This window comes from Microchirus variegatus, assembly GCF_963457635.1.
Source record: "Microchirus variegatus genome assembly, chromosome: 2".
Lineage (NCBI taxonomy): Eukaryota > Metazoa > Chordata > Actinopteri > Pleuronectiformes > Soleidae > Microchirus > Microchirus variegatus.
This window is the reverse complement of record NC_139803.1, coordinates 21,672,858-21,694,355: the sequence shown is the minus strand read 5'-3', so window position 1 is coordinate 21,694,355 and position 21,498 is coordinate 21,672,858. Positions and strand designations below refer to the sequence as shown.

General features: G+C 41.5%; 2 protein-coding genes across 2 annotated transcripts; one reads left to right on the top strand and one right to left on the bottom strand.

Annotated features, from left to right (window-relative positions):
* Window positions 1–6,123: 6,123 nt before the first annotated feature.
* Window positions 6,124–8,455, bottom strand: mrpl52 (mitochondrial ribosomal protein L52; the record flags this gene model as incomplete). The annotated part of the gene is made up of 5 exons (XM_083910141.1): window positions 6,124–6,311; window positions 6,409–6,473; window positions 6,842–6,909; window positions 7,683–7,752; window positions 8,419–8,455. 5 exons carry the CDS (start codon window positions 8,453–8,455, stop codon window positions 6,156–6,158), a joined length of 396 nt encoding a protein of 131 aa, XP_083766267.1. The 3' UTR covers window positions 6,124–6,155.
* A 4,945-nt stretch (window positions 8,456–13,400) lies between these two features.
* On the top strand, window positions 13,401–21,419 carry ajuba (ajuba LIM protein; the record flags this gene model as incomplete). The annotated part of the gene is made up of 8 exons (XM_083910660.1): window positions 13,401–14,946; window positions 17,338–17,439; window positions 18,567–18,634; window positions 19,066–19,128; window positions 20,191–20,321; window positions 20,530–20,581; window positions 20,714–20,782; window positions 21,285–21,419. The coding sequence occupies 8 exons, from the start codon at window positions 13,401–13,403 to the stop codon at window positions 21,417–21,419; spliced, it is 2,166 nt and encodes a 721-aa protein (XP_083766786.1).
* Between the last annotated feature and the right edge of the window lie 79 nt (window positions 21,420–21,498).

Sequence of the window (21,498 nt, the reverse complement as noted above, 5' to 3'; positions counted from 1 at the left end):
TGTGATGAAGTTCAGGGTCTTCCTCTCCTGACAGAACCAGGTCAGAGCAGTAGATTCTTTCCATTTTTTTTGTTGGTGACATGGATGGAAACGTCTGGTTACAGTTACAGAAACTGGTTGTTTTGGACGTGCAGCCTGTGGCCGTGTGTTGAGGAATGAGTGAAGGGGGAAAAAATGATAAAACGGTCACATTTTTCAGAGCAGCGAGCTCCAGCTGAGCATCTGGTATTCTTGAAACATCTTGAGCCCTGTGGGCCGAAGCAGCTCACGTCTGCATGTGTGTGTGTGTGAGAGTGTGTCACGCCCCGGCTCTCCCCTATCAAAATTTATTGTAAAAACGTTCGAAAAGAAATAGTGAAAAAGAAAGTGGGACAGAAGAGTTGAGGTGAAATAAGTGAGAAGGCCACTAGCACAGAAATTACTGAATTAGTTTCAGGAAATGTTTCCCTCTGCACATTTTTATCCAAATATTCCTCCTGTCAGCAGCCCCTCCTCTGCCCTCTCTGTCTCCTCTTGCTATTATGTCCTGAACCAGAGCAAAACTGATCTTTTTTATGTGGCTTCATTTTCAAACCACTCCTCCTCTCACCACAAGTATGCTCTCTCCTTCTCAGCCCCCTTGTCCCCTCTGTGCTCGTGCTCTCCTACGCTTTAAGTTTTCATATATAGCGTGTCATGGTAAACAACAATTACATGCAGTTTGGGTAAATGACAAAAACACATGTAAGTTATTTGGTTAGGAATGTGTTTCCAATTATGCTTTAATGTCTCAAACCCACTGTTTTCATGTACATTACTGAGTCCAGAACACACTGCGAAAACAGCCCGACTAGAAATAAGACAAATATCCTGGAATTGGTTTTAAGAAAAATAATCTGCAAATTTCGCTAGGCTACAAAACTAGCAGCAAGTGCATCAAAACAAGGAAAAGTAGTTATTACAAGCAGGGAAATTATGCAATGGAATAAGTGTTTACTTGAAATTAGTCTTCATTTACTTGATTATGCCGAATTAAAAAATTTAAATGGTGAGGTCAATTTGACCCATAATATTTAGTATAAAAGTTGCAGTTTCTAAAATGTCTCGTCTTTCAGCAGCTGCACTGTTGAAAATAGTTCATACTACTTATACATTTATAAAATGTGTCTCATAAATACAGTTGTTTTTTGGGGGATCTTAAAGTGTGGAAGACATTTATAGGACAATCGCGATTCTAGTGTAGAATCGTGATTCTAATCATCCACGATTCTTAATCGATTCATAAACTTGAAAAAAATGATTTTTGTTAGAAAAAAAAGTTTAAAGTTTCTATTTTGAAAAACCACACAAAACACCAGTTTGTGTTATTTGTGTACAGTTTATTTTTGTAACTTCTGGGAGAAAAAGGCAGCTAGCCTAAGCTTTTATTAATGCAAGTTGTTTTTTGTACAGGAAGTAAGTTTTTATTTGTTTTGAATGAATAAATGTTAACCTTTGTCTTAAGTTTGAATTTGTGTGATCACATTATCACATCTTATCTTATCTTATACAAACTGCATTGTTTTGATGGCATAATTTGCCTTAAAGGGACACTGTGTAGTATTTATGGGTTTATATAACCCAAAATCCACTTTTTTTATACATATTATGTGCTCCTGCATTGTCTAGTCGCTGTATAATAGTTTTTGTTTTATTTTCGTAGTGTTTAAAAAAGTCATGTAAAATAACATGGTCGCGGGCAGCTACTGCATAGCCACTGTTAGCAGCAAGACGCCATGTTTCTACTGGAGCCTGTAAGTACAAACGCGTCTGCTACGGCCGCGGTAGCTCGCCCTCTCCCTCGCCTCACGAACTTCATCTGCTGACACGGAGAAAGACGACGAGGACGACATTTGACCGGCTGAGGATACCGTAGCGCTCAGGGAAGGGAGGGGGTGAGCAGAGGAGCAGTTCTTTGTTGTAAGTTTCAGCCTCTCCTCTAGATGGCAATATAAACTACTTACTTCACCTTTAACACACTATGCATTTAATCGAGAATCGTAAGAATCGAATCGGGAATCAATTTTGAATCGAATCGAGAATCAATTTTGAATCGAATCGAGAATCAATTTTGAATCGAATCGAGAATCGATTTTGAATCGAATCGTGACCCTAAGAATCGGAATCAAATCGAATCGTGAGCCACCCAAAGATTCACATCCGTCGTCAATATTACCGCAGAGATTCAGAGACTGTCTTGAGTCGTATGTCGCGTGAAAGGAGTGTGTCCGTCTGTGCTCATCTGATGATTGATTCAAGGACATTAAATAAAGACACAACATGATCATTGATATCATAGTCCAACCTCTTTCTTGCTCTTTCTCCTTCTCTATTTTTGGTGTACTTCTGTAGCAGAGTTACAGCGCCACACGCAGGCCTGGCATATGTACTACGACGTTGTGTTTTTTAAAGAACAAAACAGAAAAAGATCGTACAGAGAAAGTTCTGTTTCTGTGTGGATAATGTGGTAAATTATCTATGGATTTGCATCAACTTTCACTGAAAAGCTTTGTTTGATTTCAAGCGTTCTTAAGTTAATATTAGGCTGAAAAGAAAATGTGTCTGCAAAGCAGTCTTTAGTGAAGTTTCACCGTACACTAACCTGACTGACCAGACTTTTTTCCTCCTCACATCTGCTCAGACACTTTCCTCCAAACTGTGTCAACCTGGTGTTTCCATTTGTCTCACTGGACCTCTCTCATGCACAGTTACTGATGCGACTGATTCCGCTCTCTGGACAAAGTCATGGATGATATTTACTTAAGTAATATAAAACAAATTTACTTCAATTTCTACCAAAGTAATTTTGTGGTAAGATAGTTGTACTTTTTCTCAAGTATCCCTTTAAGGTACTTGGTAACATAAACGATTTCTGCCTGAAAACTCTCCTAAATGTTGATGGAACCTTTGATGGAATAATACTTTTAATTTTGTGTAAACCTGTTCTACTTTCCCGTCTTCTTGCAAGGTCACACTTTGCTAAAGCTGCTCTTAAAAATTTTGCAAAGAATTCACAGTTGCTTTCTAGGAAATTATTAGGAAACTATGGCTCACAGCTCTCACGCTGATGGCTTCACAACTGGCAGAGACAAAGAGACACAGTCAGTCAAGAGTTCTCCGAGATGTCGCTAATCAGGAACAAGCCGTAAAAAGGCAGAATTTCTCTTCTCTAAACTCTGGATACTTCCTACAGGGCTTTTTAGTTTGGAGGTGCTCCACACTATCTGGCAAACATCTGCTAATCCTTGTCTTGTCGGTCACACAGATGACATCTTTGGCAGCCATGTTGGTGTTGACCTCACTTTCTCTCTCTTTCACTGTCAGCCATTTTACTGCTGAACTCGTACGGTGTGGCTGGGCGGTGCAGGAACCACCATCAGGCTCAGCACTCCTTGACCATGCCAAGCAGGAAGTGGCCAAGACAGCTGTTTGCAATTCAACCTGAGACTTTGTTTGGGTGACCTACATTATGGCACCATTGACTTTCTACTGTAACTCCAACAGCACTTTTTCCTTTTCCTTTTTTCCCCTCCTCATTTTCTCATTTTACTCCACTTCCAATTCAACTGCTGCGATGAAGCAGAGGTTAGAAGTGTGAGAATTTCCACCTAAAGCTGATTTATGTTTCTTCTCTGCCATATTTCATGCAGATTTTAATTGAAATGAACATGAAGGACTTGACGGTTTGAGGTTTTGCTTCAATTCCTTCAAGTTTAAGTGATTTTCTTTACTAAAAACGTTGTCACAAAACAACTATATGTGCAGCTGTTTGGACTCAACATGTTTTGCTATGGTATATTTTTCCAGTTCTGATTATAATTATTCAAAGTCAAACATCTGTGTTCAATAATTGACTATTCTAACCTACTTATACAACTTAATTATGCTTGTTTGGATTTGTTTTAAACCGCAGCCAATTGAGGGGTTTCAAATGGAGAAAATAAAACTTTACAGAGGACATTTCTCTGAAAAACAAGAACTTACTTTTATATAAAAGTATCCATATTAAAGTGCATGTTTACTTACTACTACTTAAGATTTGATCCCTTTTTGACCTTAACTGACCTCCAGTCTGCTCCTCATCTTGCACTTAACAAGAACCACAATAGAATATGAGGGTGAAACTCATAATCCATAATATCAAAAGTAATTTCAGTTCCATATATGACAAAAAAATAAGCATTTAGTTCAAAGAAATGACATGGTTTTCAAACAAAGACAATCACAGCAGAGTTATATCGGTGCAGTCAGTGTGTATGTGTGAACATACACATCATGGCAGGAACACCCAGGTCAATGAGCGGTCTTTAGGAACAACTTGCTGAATCAGACCCTCCACAAGAACACCCCCCGACTCCACACCAGGGCGATGCCCCGTCCTCCTACAACCCCCAGGCGCTCTCCCTGCTCCTGCTCTGTGGCTAAAACCACTGAAGGCCTGTCAGCTAATCCTAAAAGCAACCACATGGCTCTCATCTCTTCAACACCCACCTCCTCTCTCTCTCTCCTTTTATCCTCCATCCTAACACACTGACCTCACCTTACACCCACCCCCTCAAAACATCCGCCTCCCCTTCCTCCCTCCCTCACTCCCTCCGTCGCTGACTTCTGCACAATAAGCATCATCTGGTTCTCATTTCACAAAAACCAAAACAACACAAGGAAGAGAGGAAGGGGGCGACGGAGAGGAGGGGGGGAGGAGGATGGTGAGAGGAGAAAGACATATGCAGAAAGGCAGGATGTGAAAAAGATGGTGAGTCGGGAGAAAAAAGGGCAGACAGTCTGGTGCTCTTTCATGGTCCAGGTGTGAGAATGCAGTCTGTGCGTTAACCAAACACTTTATTTGACTATCACACGCTATGTGGCCTGTTCAGCGTCCTCTGACAAAGACTCAGCGCCTTTGGTCAACTATGTGAAAAAAATAAAAAATTAAACAAAAGTCAAGACAAAAAGGGGAGGAGGGGGGAGAAAACTCCCATCTCCACAGGAAAGAATCTGCAAGTCAGCTGCTCTCAACCCTAATTACAGTGGGGCTTTGCTGAAGTCTGCAACAAGACCAGGGCAAAGAGAGCAAGAGAGAGGAAGAGAGAGAAATGTGGGGAAGATAGGAGAAGAAGGCAAATGTGATGAGAGGAGAAAGAGAGGGAACAAAGGGGGCTTCGCTCGCTTTGTAAACAGTCTGTTTATGTGACGAAAAATCAGCGCTGACTGTGCAAAGGCACAGCTGCTCTGCGTCTCTGCTCAATGACCCTTTACACTTTTAACACAAGGTCAAGTTTCACCATACTTTAAAAGAGTTCTTACATTCCCCTAAGAACAGATTTGTGTATTTTGCTTTCACAAATGAAGAAACCTACTTCATATAAGACTCTTTCCAGCTCCAAACCCCCCCCCCCAAAAAAACTGAGCCGTTACCAGAGAATATTGCTTTCTATTGGACAAACTTGGCTGCAGTGAGATAATGGTCTTTCCAGACACCAGGCTCTGCAGAAAGACACATTCAACATCAAAGCTTTTGCTTAAAGTTGGTGGAGAGATGCCCCATGAAAATAAAACGTTAGGTCAGATATTACCGAGAGACAAACTGTTGCCAAAAGTGCACAATGAACAAGAAAATTAAACTACTTCAGTTGGAAACGCTCAAATAAGTTGCTTCAAACTGAAGTTAACAAGTCACATGAGGACAATAACTTGCAGCAGTACATATTAGTCTTTTTTTGTACCAAACAATAGCCATTTGTCTTTTGCCTCTTGTTTCTTTTTTAATGGATATTAACTTTAGCTTAATTAAACCATTTCATTACTGAGTTAAAGCAGTGAGCCCTTCACTTATTCTCCTTCTCACACACACACAGACACAGTAATAGTCCTGAATCAGTACTACTTTGTTTGCCAGCTCCTCCCTTCCTCTGCCTGACCAAAAAAAAACAACACTCCTCTCACCAGACAAAATGGCGTTAGAGTGCTCACATGCTGCCTGAAAAGAGAAATGCTGCATTCTAGTGGAAGCCGAGAGACATGAACTCAGATTGGTAAAATCATCCAAACGAGAAGCAACAACTTCATAATCAAACAGAACAAACATTTAATTCAGGATTTCAGGAATATTAACAAATGACTGTGGCGACAATTGGATTTTAACTTTGAGATTTCTTCTTCTTCAATAAGAGTTTCCCTTTAGGTTTGAATAAAAGAGACTTTCTGCGCTCCTCCACTCTTTTGGCCTCCTCCTCTTTCTCCTTCCACACCTCCACTCCTCTGTCCATCTCTGTGCTCAGCATCACGATGCGTCTCTGAGAGGACATATCAAAAAAGCAGTGTCACACACGTGTCAGAGTAAAAAAAAAGACGAATAGGGAGTTGTTTTGGAATAAATGTGCGATAACGTACAGCTAAATCTTCTCTCCCTTGTTGTCTTCTCAGCTGGCCTTTCAGCGGTGGAGCTGGTCTTCCATCTGTTCACCAGAGGAGAGAAGAGCTTATTTTTCTATGTTCTACACCAGTTTTAAAAACTGCAAATAGTAATTGTTAAACCCTTCATTTCTTCAGTATAGTCATTCATATTTTAAAAGGCATTGCGTGAGGTAATAATCCATCTTGTTTCAAATCCATCACACAGTAAAGTCAAATTAAACTGCAATGAAAGTAGTTCAGATTTTAGAAGATATGGTTCTAACAGTATAATCTTTATAGGTTCCAGATTAAGTGTTAACAAACAAGCATATAATATGCTTATTACAATCAGCAGTGTATTTAACATGCACCAACCATTCAAATCAACACTAAGAAGTTAAAAAATAAAACTTCAAAAAATAAAAGTTACCTGCAAACGACCAGTCGGGCAGATCAGTCAGAGGTCCATACTCTGTGCCGCTTCGAGCAAGTCCATGTCTGAGAGCAAACGCACGCACACACACACAATATGACAACAGGAAATGTTTCATGTGAGAGTTTTGAGTGTGACAATGGTGGAGGATCAACACTTCATCCCAGGAAATAAAAAGATAATGCAATGTGGATAAAAAGAATAAATTAATCCAGGGATTCCAAGGATCCAGGGTTTACATACTCATTAATTAAAACAAGTTTCTTTGATTTTTAAGCTTCTTAAATGTGGTTTCTTTGCTCCATACAACAAAGAAATCATTCAAGCTGAATCATTTTGGTTTGCGGACAAAACAAGACATTCGAGAACATCATCCTTTCCAGGTTTGAGAAACACTGATCAATGTTTCTGACATTTTACGGACCAAACAATACTCGATTAATCAATTATGAAAATAATTATCACCTGCAGCCCTAATGTTTATTCAATTTAAGTCACAAAACATGTAAACAAGGCGGTTTTAAAACTAGAAATGAACAGAGATCTTTTACAACAGTCTCATTCAATCGGTTAACAAAGCAGCAAACTCAATCAGGTCTTTATCATGGCTGTGATTCTGTGAGTTCATGCACATGAATGAACACATTTTCATTTAACAAACCAACAAGGACACGGTAAGATGTGGATGGAAGGATGTGAGCTCCTGTTCCTGTTTCCTGATTTATTCAGTTATTCTGTGCACATTAAACAACACAGTAGTCATACCAACAAACACTGTTTGTCATTTGTTAGTATGAATACTGACTGTGTTTACTCACAATGCCGGCCGATCACTTACTCTTTTCTCCATTTCTCTCCACCCTGGACGCCACATGTGGTGCTGAAGTGCCTGCTGTGGTTCCTCAACACTGTAAACACAAAGGACACCACACTCCTGAAATCACTGAAAATCACAGGATACACTTCATTTTGGTGGTATTACAGCAGGTTGCCACCGTAGTTTCTCAACACATGGCGTGAGGAGAGGTGGGGAAAGGAGAGAGAAAAAAAGAGTAGTAAAAAAGAAAGATGAGAGCTGGAGACAATAAATCAACAAACAAACAATACAACAAGTATATTAAAATAAAGCCAACAAGAGAGAGGGGAACATGAACCAACAACGAAATAACAAAAACAGCAACAATCATACAGTGACATGCTTCACTATGCACTGACTGTAAATATGTGAATAAAAATAAGTCATGTCTAGGCTGTTAATTACAACAATATTTGTTGGGGAATTCTGTCTTTGAAATGACTCGGCATAAATGTGTTGTTAACAGCTTAGTTTGTTTAATTAGTAGCAGAATAAGCTCAGGGTCACATCACTGCTGTCAGGGACTTTACACAGCCCTGTTAGCATTAGCGTTAGCCTGGCTTGTCAACCGTGTCATTATTTGTCGTAATTATTCGCACAGACAGTCAATTGAAGGCTGCGACTAACGTAAAGTGACATTTACAGCTGGGGTTGTGAGCTTTGTTGTTTTAAAGTGACTCGCAAAAGCGGCAAAATTAGTAAATCATCTCTATCTTACCCGAACAGCATAGTGTCCTGATGGTGGTCGCCGCCATGTTGTCTGCCGTATTTAGAGATGACCACTTGAGGGCGCTAAAGAAACACACACAGAGACACTCATTCATTCCATTTATGTTTAATTGAAAATACTATTTTAATAATTCCTCAGTCTATAGTCTCTCATTTAAGTTATTGTGATGTTAATGTTAGACTATTTTGACTTCATGTCTGTTAAAAAGAACCTCTCTGGTTTTATTTGGGAGTAACAAAGCTAGTTAGAGGAAATTTAGTGGAGTAAAAGTACACAATTTATTGAGGAAAAGTAGTGGAGTAAAAGTAAAAGTTGGTAGAAATGTAAATAACAAAGTAAAGTACAGTTACATTACAACACTGTGCATCAGTAAAAGCAACCTGAAACTGTGTTACAAAATAAAGGGACTTATCTGGACTGAAAGACAGTGTTCTTTTGTCGGACAAGTCCACTTTTTAAAGGGGTGGGGACTTAAATACTGTTATTAAAGAAATGTGTAAAAACCAGCATGATATTTTCTTATTTTTGGTAAAGGAATAATGGCACAAATACACATACAGAGGGAACGATGGACTCAACCATCATCACTGTGTTCAGCAGGAGGAGAAAAGGCAGCTCTTCAAAGTGTTGTTTTTGTGTGAACTGCTGCGACACTAAGCCCAGAAGAATTTCTCTGTTGGCTTTTCAGACATGTTGCCACTCGCAGGCACTTTTAGAGTTTGGAGACTCTGCTGCTGCTGCTGCTGCGGCTGCGAACCGCAGGGGCCATGAACCAGGCTTCATGTGGAGCTGAGTGGACTGGGGCTCCGGGGCAGATAGAGCCCACACAAACACGCAAGGGCAAACAGTCAAACACAATGTTAGCAGCGGTGTTTTATCTGTGTGTGTGTTTGTTCTGTTTGTAGCCGTTAACTGCCACAAAAACGGCCGGAATCAGCAGCGGCAGCAGGATCAGCAGCAGTGACTGACTGAGTCACGCCGGTCAGTCCTGAAATAGTAGCGGGATGTTTACTCTGTATCGTCCTTGGAGAACACAGACACGGCACAAAAATCCACCACCACCAGCCACAGCACCGCGCCGTGTCCCTCCGCGCATTCCACAGGCTGCTGGTTCAACAAAGTAGTGCCCACGGAGGGGTTTTCGAACGAAAAACAACAACGTGTGGATAAGAATTATTATTAATACCACTACTACTACTACAACTACTACAACTACTACTATTATTATTATTATCATTATTATTATTATTATTATTATTATTATTATTATTATTATCAATAATAATAATAATAATAATAATAGTACTACTAATAATAATAATAATAATAACAACAATAATAATAATGATAATAATGATTTACGTCTAGGCAAAAGCCATGTATTTTAACTTTAGCTTGGTATTATGTAAGCCTGTAGATTATCATTTGTGTTAACAGTGTGTGCTGCAGTTGAAGAGGAACATAAACAATGATTTTATTGTTACAACGTCTGTACCTATATTTTTAAAGGTAAAAACATCTATAATGCAGTACAAGTCTCTGATTTGGTGTTATGTTATTAAACATATTTCGGGTTGTAAATCAATTTGGAACCGTTCTTCATATATTTATTATTTAATAGATAAGTGAGAAAATAGTATGGATATTTTAGTTTTTACTTCTATTCACTCTTTTTTTGGTCACTGTTTTCTTATGTGTGTGTTTGTTTGTTTGTTTTTTAATGTTCAAAACAAAATAATTTGTAGTTCACAAGTCTTCCAGCTGAGTTTCTGCATGTTTTCTATTCCTGATAATCCACTGAATCGGTTTGTTATTCTGTAACGACGTAGGTGTGTGTTTTCCATTTTATCTGACATACAGTATAATACATACACAAAAATGCATGCATGTTGTTGTGAAGGTTCATTCATTTGTCACATTAAATAAGCTGATGATATAGTTTGAGTTGTAATATAAATAAATACAAATAAATAGTATAATATTATTTCAGTATAAAATTAATATATATTTTTTACCAACACTTATTTTAAAATAATAATGAAAACTGGCCCAAACTGACCAACAGTGAACAATATTATTATTATTATATTATTATTATTATTATATACTGTATAGGCCTAGTGTTTTATGCTATGTTTTGATTCCATTATATTTATGTCTGTTTTTGTTATTTACGGATTCATTTTGCATGATAAATATGTTCAAAAACAAACACTTTTACTATTGTAACATCGTGATGGATTACCAAGATATAATTTTCATTTCTAATCAATAAACTGTTGGACTGTTTTTCCACTATTTTCCCTGACCAGACGTTCAGTTCCCTGGCCCCTGGCATAAAGTGTGCTATTTGTAATGGATGACATATTTTGAAGAAAGGAAATGCAACATTACAGATGTCAACTGCCAAAAAAGAAAAAGTACTTCAAGTTAATTTTGATGTTTGAACTTGTTTCTTCTTTCTTTTTGTATAGGAATATATATTTGTAGCAGTATTCCTTAAAAGTATATCATTTTAAAACAAAACCTTCCACTTGTGTCAAACCCTCACATTTGAAACCAAAAATACTTCAGACATGACCTCAGTGGAAGTCTGTGGGTGGTGAAATTGAGACACATCCATTCTGTTTTGTTCCCACAGTGAATATTAGAGCACTTTTGGTTATTATTGTTGGTGAGGAGCAGGTCTTTGGAGGAGGCTCTGAGGAGTTTTGCGTATGAATGACGAAACAGTCCTGTCTGGTGGAAAGGTGTTCCGGGCTGCAGGGGGAAACGAGCCGCCTGCTCACTGATAAAGGAGCACAGATGAGTCAAGCTGCACGCACGCACACAAACACACGTACACGCACACACACGAGGAGCTGTGCGCCTTCACAATAAAGCACAAGCATAAAAACACACTGTAAATCTAACACATTTTACGGAACAGTATTAGGGTCACATGTAAAATAAATACAAATTCCATACAAATTATCCTTTTGTTCATCTGTAAGCATTCAACATTCTTAAAATACAATGAAATATTCAGTCTAAACTGTTTTAGAGAGGTGTTATTTGTGGTGTCACTTAACCAGAAATGATTAGTTCTTTCATATTATTATTATTATTATTATTATTATTATTATTATTATTATTATTATTATTAAGTAAAAATGTGGAAAAAAAACTTGTTCCAACAATGCAACCTTAAAACTAAGGAGCTGAAAATAGATCAAAACAACAAAATTGGTGGCTTTAAAGCAGGGGTTCTGAAAGTGTTGATACCTGAGTGCAAATTTAGGAACAACATTGGACTGAGGGCCGCCAAAGGTAAAAAAAGGGGGAAAAAAACAGTTAATTTTAATGACCAGATTGCAGTTCTACAGTTTACACTTATTGGTCTGTTTCCGGTGATGGTCAATAAACATTTAACAAGCTTAGGAGCTCCTGGATTAAAACTGTCAACTGTAATTCATTGTGGGCCGCCAGAAATGTTATTGTGGGCCGCCATTGGCTCATGGGCCGCACTTTGAGAACCAATGCTTTAAAGTGATTATCTGTAACTGGGACCACATAACAGGTGACCTGTTGTTTCAAATACTCAACAAATTAGTTGTTATATTAAGCAAACCCAAACAACAGCTTGCCATTTTGGGGTCTTTAGAGGCATGTTTCGAGTTTTTGGGAGTCACAATGGAGCAAACTGGTAAAAGAAAAATACATTTTAAATATCTAGTAAAGCTCAAAATGAATGTAAAAATTGTAATAAGGCTGATGTTTGAGGGTAATGGTCGTCAGGAACCACTTTTATTTTGAAAAGAGGGCACCGGAAGTAGCTTGCTCCCCCCACTTTAACTCGACGCTGTCTCGAAAAAGAAGCAGAGGGGGAGGTAAGTAATTATTCAGGGGGAAGAAAGAAAGAGACAAAGTTGTCGACCGTGCAGTGCACACGGGGAGGGATTTTTATTTATCTCCGGAGGCTCGGTTAGTAAAGGCACCGCTCCGCCGGGACAGCAAAGTAGCGGAGCACCGGGCTCTCACTCATTCTTTCCGCCTGTGTTTTTAAACTTCTCCGCTACTATTTCCAGCCGGATCGGGTTTGTCTTTGAAAACGGGGAATGATAAAAGCAGCGAGTGGACGGACGGACTGAGGCAGTGTGTGTACGTTTGTGTTTCCTGTCGCCACAGACAAAAGTTGCTCGTTTTGTTTTAAAATTGCCCCCCCGGAGATGAATGGGCAACGTCTTGTGAGTGAACTCCATGCAAGCAAACGGATTTACTCTTTCTTTCTCGTCTACACTGGAGCCCACATGAAGTGCTGATGCCTCAGCCTGCATCCTGCTGAACTTCCCTGCTTTGTGTCCTTTCTTTTTTTCCAGTTTTAAAGGAACTTCAAACGCGCACCACTTCACACTGGATTACCACATTAAAAAAGCTACTTTTACTGGAGAAGAGCTCAGACTGAGAGAGGATGCAGATGTGGAGCCACATGAGGGTCCACAAAGGAGGCCCTCCGCGACCATAGGTCACACACAAGGGTCCTGGATCCATGTTTGCTCTCATTTCCTGGCCTGGATTGAGGTGAACTGTTTGTCATAATCTAATAATCTAATGGACTGTCGCTCACCACATTTTACCTGTGCCTGTGGATTCCCCACATAAAGGCAAACCAGATGACTCAGTGGACCTTAGTCATGTAACCACCCTGAAATGTCTATTTGAAGTCTTATTTATATGTTTTGTATTTATTGTGTGTGTTAATATAAGTGGTCCTAATTATCTTTTCACTTTGGGTTATGTTGATAAAGGCCAGTTTTTATTTTAACTTCCTATTTTACCATTTGAAAGCTGACATTTCAAAGCTTTGTTCTGCTGTACATGTACCCACACTGTATTTGACCACATCAATCTGTAACTTCAGACGTGAAGCTTCAAGGACTTGACTTTGCCCAGACAGGTATTTAAAAAAAAAAACACGACAAGGCTTCACCATGGACAGGCCGATAAGCAAGTTATTGGGGAAGTTAAAGCTAACTGACTCTGGCAGCGTGAAATTCAACAGTTCCAAGAAAAAACAAGACTCTGCCAGCAACGCTAATAACAGCAATGCCAACGCTGGCGTTTCTGGAGGCGGCGGTGGGGGTAGCAGTCTGCCACCAGCTCCCTCAGCCTCGCCCTCCAGACCTGGCCAGTTCTCGCTTGCCCCTGTAACCACAAGTGAGGCATGTGTGCCAGCGAGTGGGAGAGGAGGAGGAGGGGGCATAATGCCACCCTCTCAGCTCCTCACCACACCACAGACTTCCTCCTCAGTGGGCGCCATACCTTCAGACAGCGAGCAGCCACTTCACCCCTCCACCTTGGCACCACTGAGGCGTCGCTCCCCGCAGCAGCGAGCTTCATGTTACCTGGGGGAAGGTGTGGATTCCCACATGAGGCGTGAATCAGGTCTGGGCCCCGAGTGTGACCCAATTGGCTCCAGGACGTCCCTCAACCAACGGCGCTACTCTCTGGAGCTCCAGCAGCTGGTCCGACGGCAGCAGCTCCTCTCCCAGCCACCTCCTCTCTCTGTCCCTCCGCCGTACCCCGCCGCCACAGGCTATGGATCAACACCAAGGGGTGGCGGTGGTCTGGCCGAGCAGGGTTACCTCCCAGAGCCTGAGAGGCACAAGCGCCTCTCTCTTCAGGAGGCTCTGTTCTACAAGCGCCGGAGCACAGGTAGTGAACTGTGGGAGATTACCAGGCCTGCGTCGCTCTCTCACCCACCACATCGTCCATCTGACATGATGGGAGGAGGCTTAGGAGGAAGCTTCTTTTACCCGCCAGGCCCGACTGTGAGCCCATGCTCGTCGTTCAGCCTCCAGGAGTCGGTGCTGGTCAGTCCCAGGTCCAGCTTTGCCTCCAGCACGGCGAGTGGTGGAGGAGGGGGGAGCCCCATGGGAAGCCGCTGTAGTAGCAACCGCACCAGTGGCATCAGCCTGGGCTATGACTCCCGCTACTCTGCCTCTGGAGGCCTTCCTCCGCAGCAGCAGTCCCCCTCCATTCAGACAGGAGGCTCAGTGGCTGGATATGGTGCTCCAGGAAGAGCTGGAGTGACCCCAGTGGAGGCCTGGGCTCAGTACCTGGAAGAAGGCCTGCGTCCAGGGGCCAACGATAGTCGACACTCCTACCCTCCAGCTCTTGGTAGTCCAGGAGCAGTGTGCTACCAGGGCAGCCCAGAATGGTGGGACGAACAGCAGGTGGGACAAAGGGGCAAAGATGGGGGTGTAATGGGAGACAGGGCCCGTTACTCGGACCTGCCAGGCACCCGGTACCAGGAGGAGCTCACCCGGCTTCTTCTGAGAGATGCAGCAATTGATGGCGAAAGGCTGATGGCTCCTGGCCTGATGCTAAAAGAGCATGCGCTAACCTCAACAGTTCTTTCCAAGCCGAGCACAGCGACAGTGAGTCCTTCCTCGGCTGGAGGGCCGCTGAAACCTCAGGAGGACCCGGGAGTCGGAGCGGGAAGAGAGGGTGTGGAGAACCGCCAGGAGTACTTTGGTGAGACCCTTTCTTTTAACTGTTATTTGCAGAGACAGGAGAAAGGTTGAAACAAGGCTGCATTTAACTCAAACTGTACAATAACACCCCTAAATTTGAGCCTGCGCTGTCACCGAACATGCAATGGCATCCTGCGCGTTTCACGCTGGAGCGCGGTGTCGCCGAGCATCCGCCCTCAGCGTGTTATTATTGTTCTCTCTCGCTGCTGCCTTGGTGTCAGATCACCGGTTTCTCTGCAAATGAAAGGGCGGCGGAGCTGGATGCAAGGATGCATGGACAGATTAATAGTTCAAAGAGTATATAGAAGGAAGGACGGATGGATGATTGGTGCTTCGGAACCTGCAGAGACATGCAGGATTGTAGCATGCGAGGCATAAATGTGCTGAGGCCTCAGATACCAATTGACACATGTAGATGTGTGGAAAAAGAAATAAGGAGAGCATTAAAGGACCAGTGAAGGGTTTTATTTACATTTAGGAGGGGTTATTGGCACAAATTGAATATGTTATCCATAATTATTGTTAAAAAATATAGTAAGAATAAGCCTTTTATATACATTTAGGCAAGGGACTTGCTTTACAGAGGCCGACAACTTGGGCCACCGTGTTTCTACATCAGCGCAAACTAACATTTTTGGATTAAAGTAGAAGCTTACGATCCTTTTTGGTATGTGAAGGCCACTGTAGTTCCCTGTGTGACAGCAGGGTTCCTGTTTGATCCAGTCTGCAGTCTCTTTCTTACACACTGGACCTATTAAACATTTGAATTGCTAAGAAAAGAAAGGAACACATCCCAACAATGCAGATGAATGATTTTGGGGAAGGGATCTAATTATGTTATTTGCAATATTAAGGTGAGAAGCTTAAGATATAATTTCCAAAAAATGGCATAGACTAGTCAAAAAACCCAGGAATGATTTAAACACAGCTTTCAAATTGATATTTTGATTTCAAAACAATGAATCATTCAACCCCATAATCTGTGTCCAGCGAAATTGGGTTGTAACACAAAGTTACGTGCTTCTAGAACTCTGTACACACAACATTGACCCATGTGAGTGAGTCACAGCAGTGAGTCTGGGAGGATGGTGTGTGTGTGTGTGCGAGTGTGTTTGATGGTGCAGCATTGGTGGCTGTATGAATATGTGTGTATTGTTTCTCTACGGCAGGGTGTGTTTCCCCAGAGTGACTTCAGGCCACAGTAACGCAGTGTGTGTGTGTGACTCATGTGTGTGTGTGTGTGTGTGTGTGTGTGTAATGCTGCCTCAGTGTGTGCAGGGGCGGTGTGCTGCAGCCTGTTTTTTCTTCTCAGGTATGTGCGCCCGGAGGGGACATACAATACTGTAGTTCTCTCAGCCATTAGGAAGGAATCAGACGCTGTCAAGACAGACGCTCACCACACACACACACACACACACTCAATACAACAACAGGAGAAAAAATGATCTTTTATCTGTAGAGAACAAAGTCAAAAATAACAAGTGGTGGACACACAATTAACCATGTAAAAACACATTTATTCTTCAATATTCTCTGATTTTTTTAGTTTGTTGGAGACTTAAAAGCCTCCTTGTTCCGCCGCTTCATACGCTATATTTAAAAACTGGAGCTTGAGTCTCGAGCCTCTGGTTTCTGGCTTTGGCAGAGAGCGGCGCCTGTTCCTAAATATCGAAGGGACTGTCCAAGAGTGTAGGAATTCTGGATTTGTGCGGTAGTTTGGGGGGGGGGGGTAAACACAGACAGGCCCTTTAAATAGATCACAGAAATGCAGTCGCTTGGACCATCACCACTTTTTCCACTTTACATTAAGCGCCACCATGTTTCAGTCTCTTAAGTGGAAAAAAAAAGGGGGACAAAAGTGACAACTAAGCATCTGCTCCATTGACTTAAATGGAGAAAAATGATTGTTTTCCATTGTAATTTACTACTGCGTGTTGTTTCCTGAGGTATTTTAAGTTCCTAACATTAAGATAAGTCTCGTTTAATCTCCAAATTGCCGCAGTTGCGGGCTTCGAGGATGAAACGTAAAAGGAACGTCCTCATTAAAACTTCTCTGGGAAGAAAGAGTCGTCTATTTTTTTGCGGCTGCCAAAAAAAAAGTCAGATCCGGTGGAGTTTCCCTTTAATAACAGAGCCTTAACTGAGACAGTCGAGTGGATGAGCAAACAGGCTGGCACGGGCAACTAGGTTTTAACTGTGTGAAAATCCCCTAGGTGGTGCGAACGAGAGGATTTACAAGTGTTGACACTTTGTGTGGAGTTGGATTTCAGACACATCCTCTTGGAATGCGCCGTAAACGAAGTGTTAAGAGCCGCCGAGCGATTACTTTCCACTAAATGCATGTTTGTGTCCATTTTGTCTCCCCCCCCCCACCTTCCCATTGTGCCGACAGGAACCTGCGTGAAGTGTGGGAAAGGCGTGTACGGGGCAGACAATGCCTGCCAGGCTCTGGACAGCCTCTATCACACACGCTGCTTCACCTGTGTGTCTTGTGGTGAGTCCCCCCCCCACCCCCCACCCCCCACTCCACAGAAGCACAACAGTGATGACGGATTTAAGTACCTGAATTAAATTAAATCACAGCCACACCTTTTCTAAACACCCTTTTTTTGGTTTAAAGGGATCGGTCTGGTATTTTTAAGTGTGGTTACATGAGGTATTGACACACTCATATTGATTTTAGACGCATACTAAGACTCATCTTCTCAAAAATCTATTCCTACGTACACTACTGTTCAAAAGTTTGGGGTCACCTATACAATTCTTTTGTGTTTTCCATTAAAAGTCACACTTTTATTCATCAATAGAGTTGCAAAATGAATAGAAAATATAGTCAAGACATTGACAAGATTAGAAATAATGATTAACCAGCAAAACACAAGGGTTTTCTAATCATGCGATAGCCTTCTAATGCTATTAGCAAACACAATGTGCCATTAGAACACTGGAAATGGGCTCTATACACCTATGTACATATTCCATTAAAAACCAGACGTTTACAGCTAGAATAGTCGTTTACCACATTAACAATGTACAGAGTTTATTTCTGATTCATTTAATGTTATATTCTTTGAAAAAAGTGCTTTTCCTTCAAAAATAAGGTGTGTAGGTTCTATGATACTTTATCAGTGAGATAAATTGACAAACATATTCCTAGAAACAACCATTTCTTGCTGGAAACCAAGGCCCAGTCTTCCCATACAAAAGTCCATAGAGAAAACGAGCAATTTTAAATCTCAGCACACAGGAGTGGTTGATCCTATCCTTCATCCATACATTCAAATGTGCCAGTTTGTGACATCAGTGTTTAGAATCCTGTGCTCCGATTTACCAAAGTGGCAAAAACGGATCAAACGAGGCAGCAGTGGACCAGCAGCTCCTGTGTCACCCCGAGAGCTAAAAACGCTGATTTTCTCTATGGACTTTGGCACAGAAGAGCGAGTGGTTCACAAACTTCAAGTTTCCAGCTTGAAAAACTCCTCCAACAGTAAGATAAAGCAGCGAAGCTATCAAGACTTTGTAGACCAAAGTGGGTGTAGATGTGAAGAACCGAAATGATTGCTTTTTAAAACCATTAGCGGTCAAAATGATCAACTGTCTTCCGTCTGTGTCCACCTGCAGCACGCACCCTGAGAAACAAGGACTTCTACAATGTCAGTGGCTCTGTGTACTGTAAAGAGGATTACATGGTAAGTGTTGAGGTCAAGGCGTGTTTTGTCATCGAACACACACACACACACACACTCTCAGAAACATATTATTGGTCATTGGAGGATATTACACAGACATTCCTTCTGACTGACTGTAACCTGAACCATAAGCACTGTGCACGTCTAACCCTGTGCTTAACCGTCCACCACAGAAATCTGTGCTCTAAATGTAGACACAGTTTTTGTCCTCAGTTGGACAAAGCTGTCCCCAAATGACTGCTTTTAAGTTGGAAAAACATTTTTTGTCAAAGTTAATCACTGTCAAAAAAACTTCGCTCACTCATTCATTCATTCATTCATTCATTCATTCATTCATTCATTCACGCTCTGACTCACTCACTGTCAGGAAAACAGTGAGACGTACTCAGAGCGTAAGAGCACCGATGATAATCTCTTTGTTTTAATTACAGTTTTCGGGATTCCAGGCAGCTGCGGAGAAGTGTAGTGTGTGTGGCCACCTTATTCTCGAACAGGTGAGGACTGTGTGTGTGTGTGTGTGAGAAGAAGCCACACAGACGCCTAACTACTACGTCTCAGGTCAGCTTTAAAACTGCAGTGCGTGACTTTGCCGACGTTATTCTGCCCCGTGGTTTTCATTACTTAGTCCTTCACATAGACCGAATTTAAAACTGGATGTAGTCGTCTGGCTTGAAAAGTGAAGGAGTAAGTAGGGCCGAATTAGCTTATCCTTATTTATCCACCCGGGGGCGACTGCATGGGCTGTAAAAGAACTCCTATTTGGATGGAAGAAAATTAATAGTTTAAGGTCTTCTTCAATAGAACATTGAATTAATATAAATCTCAGTGCTGACATCAGTGTCGCTGGGTGACACGAGATTTGGAGCAAACAGGCTAATAATGCTAATTTTTTTTACAATCGTTTTAATGCAACTCTCTTTTGTTTAGGTTTAAATTCCCGCACTGCAGCTTTAAAGGAACTTCCTTGGTCATTTTTAGTCAACTTGCATCCTGTTGCCTTGAATTCCTTTCCCCCCCCCCTTTGTCCCAGAGGATAGAGAAATTTAGTGACGTCTTTTTGTTGGCGTCTCTGTGGGTTCCCACGGCAGATCTCAGTGGAATGTTTGCCTTGGGTTTTCTGGACGATAAATCAAGAAATAAGACTGTGTGCGCCTATTAGCTTAAATGTTTTACCATATTTGAACCCAATAATACCCATAACACAAACACGAGAGCTACCAGTGTGTCTGAGAACAACAGGCAATATTATGGGCTGCTCAGTGTGAATGGTTTCATGCTCAATAGCCTCGTTTGTGATGGTAACACGCTATAACAAAAATAAGCATGTTGGTGCTGAACTATCTTAATTAGTGATTGTTTTTTACAAATGGATCAGTTTATACGTGGTTAAACATCCTTTTAAAAGTTTAGTTATTCTTTATTCTGTATCATTCCTTGTGCTTTTGGGGTCTTTTATGCAATGTGTTTTATTTCTATTTATTTGCAGCAGCAAAGTTTAAACATAAACCTATATATAAAGTACATAAATATTTAAATACCTTACTGGTGCTCGTCAGATCCTGCAGGCTCTGGGAAACTCGTACCACCCCGGCTGTTTCCGCTGCGTGGTGTGCTCCAAGGCTCTGGACGGGGTTCCTTTCACCGTGGACCAACACAGCAACATCTACTGTGTCGCCGACTACAACAAGTGAGTCACACATCTGAGCTCAGTCACATCTGGACACATGGACGCACACATTTTGACCCGTACCTGCTTCAAACTACCCACTGCTAGATGTCTAGCGAACATCAACATCTAGTGTTTGTGTAACGTCTGAAGAATGTCATTATTGGTTAACGGAGTAAATACATGTGGCTTTTTACAGTAAATAAATTATTCTCTCGTTGTCCTGCAGGACTTTTGCCCCCAAGTGTGCTGCCTGTTTACAACCCATCTTACCTACCGAGGTGAGTACGAGCGCGTGGAGCTTACGCCGCCTCACTTTCCTTTTTACCCCCCCCCTCCCCCTGTAATCAATAAAAGTGATGACCACAAATTTGTGCTCAAGTCTCTGCTTGTCTCCCGTTTCCACGTTTCAGGGCAGTGAGGAGATCCTCAGGGTCGTGTCTATGAACAAGGACTATCACTTTGAGTGCTACCAGTGCGAGGTGAGTGCATGAAATCACAACTAATTATTCCTCATCATTCTTTTCTAATGCCTTTTAAATAAAGTTTTCATATCAAATTTAAACCTTTAAAAAGGGCCACTTTAATACCAACTACACAGCCATATGCGGCATGATAGACCAGTGTTCAATGACTCATAAAAATATTTTGAATTGTTTCTCATGACCCCAGAATGAGCCCTTCATATTTATATCTGGAGCATTTTTGGACAACCATGATTTTAGAGTAGCCCACAATGGACAAACTCCACATCATTTGAGTTTAGATGGTACTAAAGGCTACATACTAGGTCACCTAACACTTGGAAAGAACAATAGAGGTGACAGATATTAAGCTTCACCAATAAATGATGCTTAGTTTTACACACAGCATCCTAAACCATGTATTTTAACACCCCATAGTGCAAATGTCTTACCATGGTTCATACTTTGTTTGTGAAGTGGCGTCTTCCCGGCGTTTATCTTTGTCTCTCTGTCTTCACAGGAGTGTGGTAAGCAGCTCTCTGATAAGCCCGGCTCGCAGTGCTTCCCCCTGGACTCTCATCTCCTCTGCCACTCCTGTCACCTGAGCAGAGTGTGCACCACACACAACATTCCCCCTCACAACAACACTCACTGATCATTACCTATGCAGCCGTGTATGCTTGAACAAAAAAGCAAAAAAGAAGCTGGTCCTAACATTTCTTTGCTCAGTCATT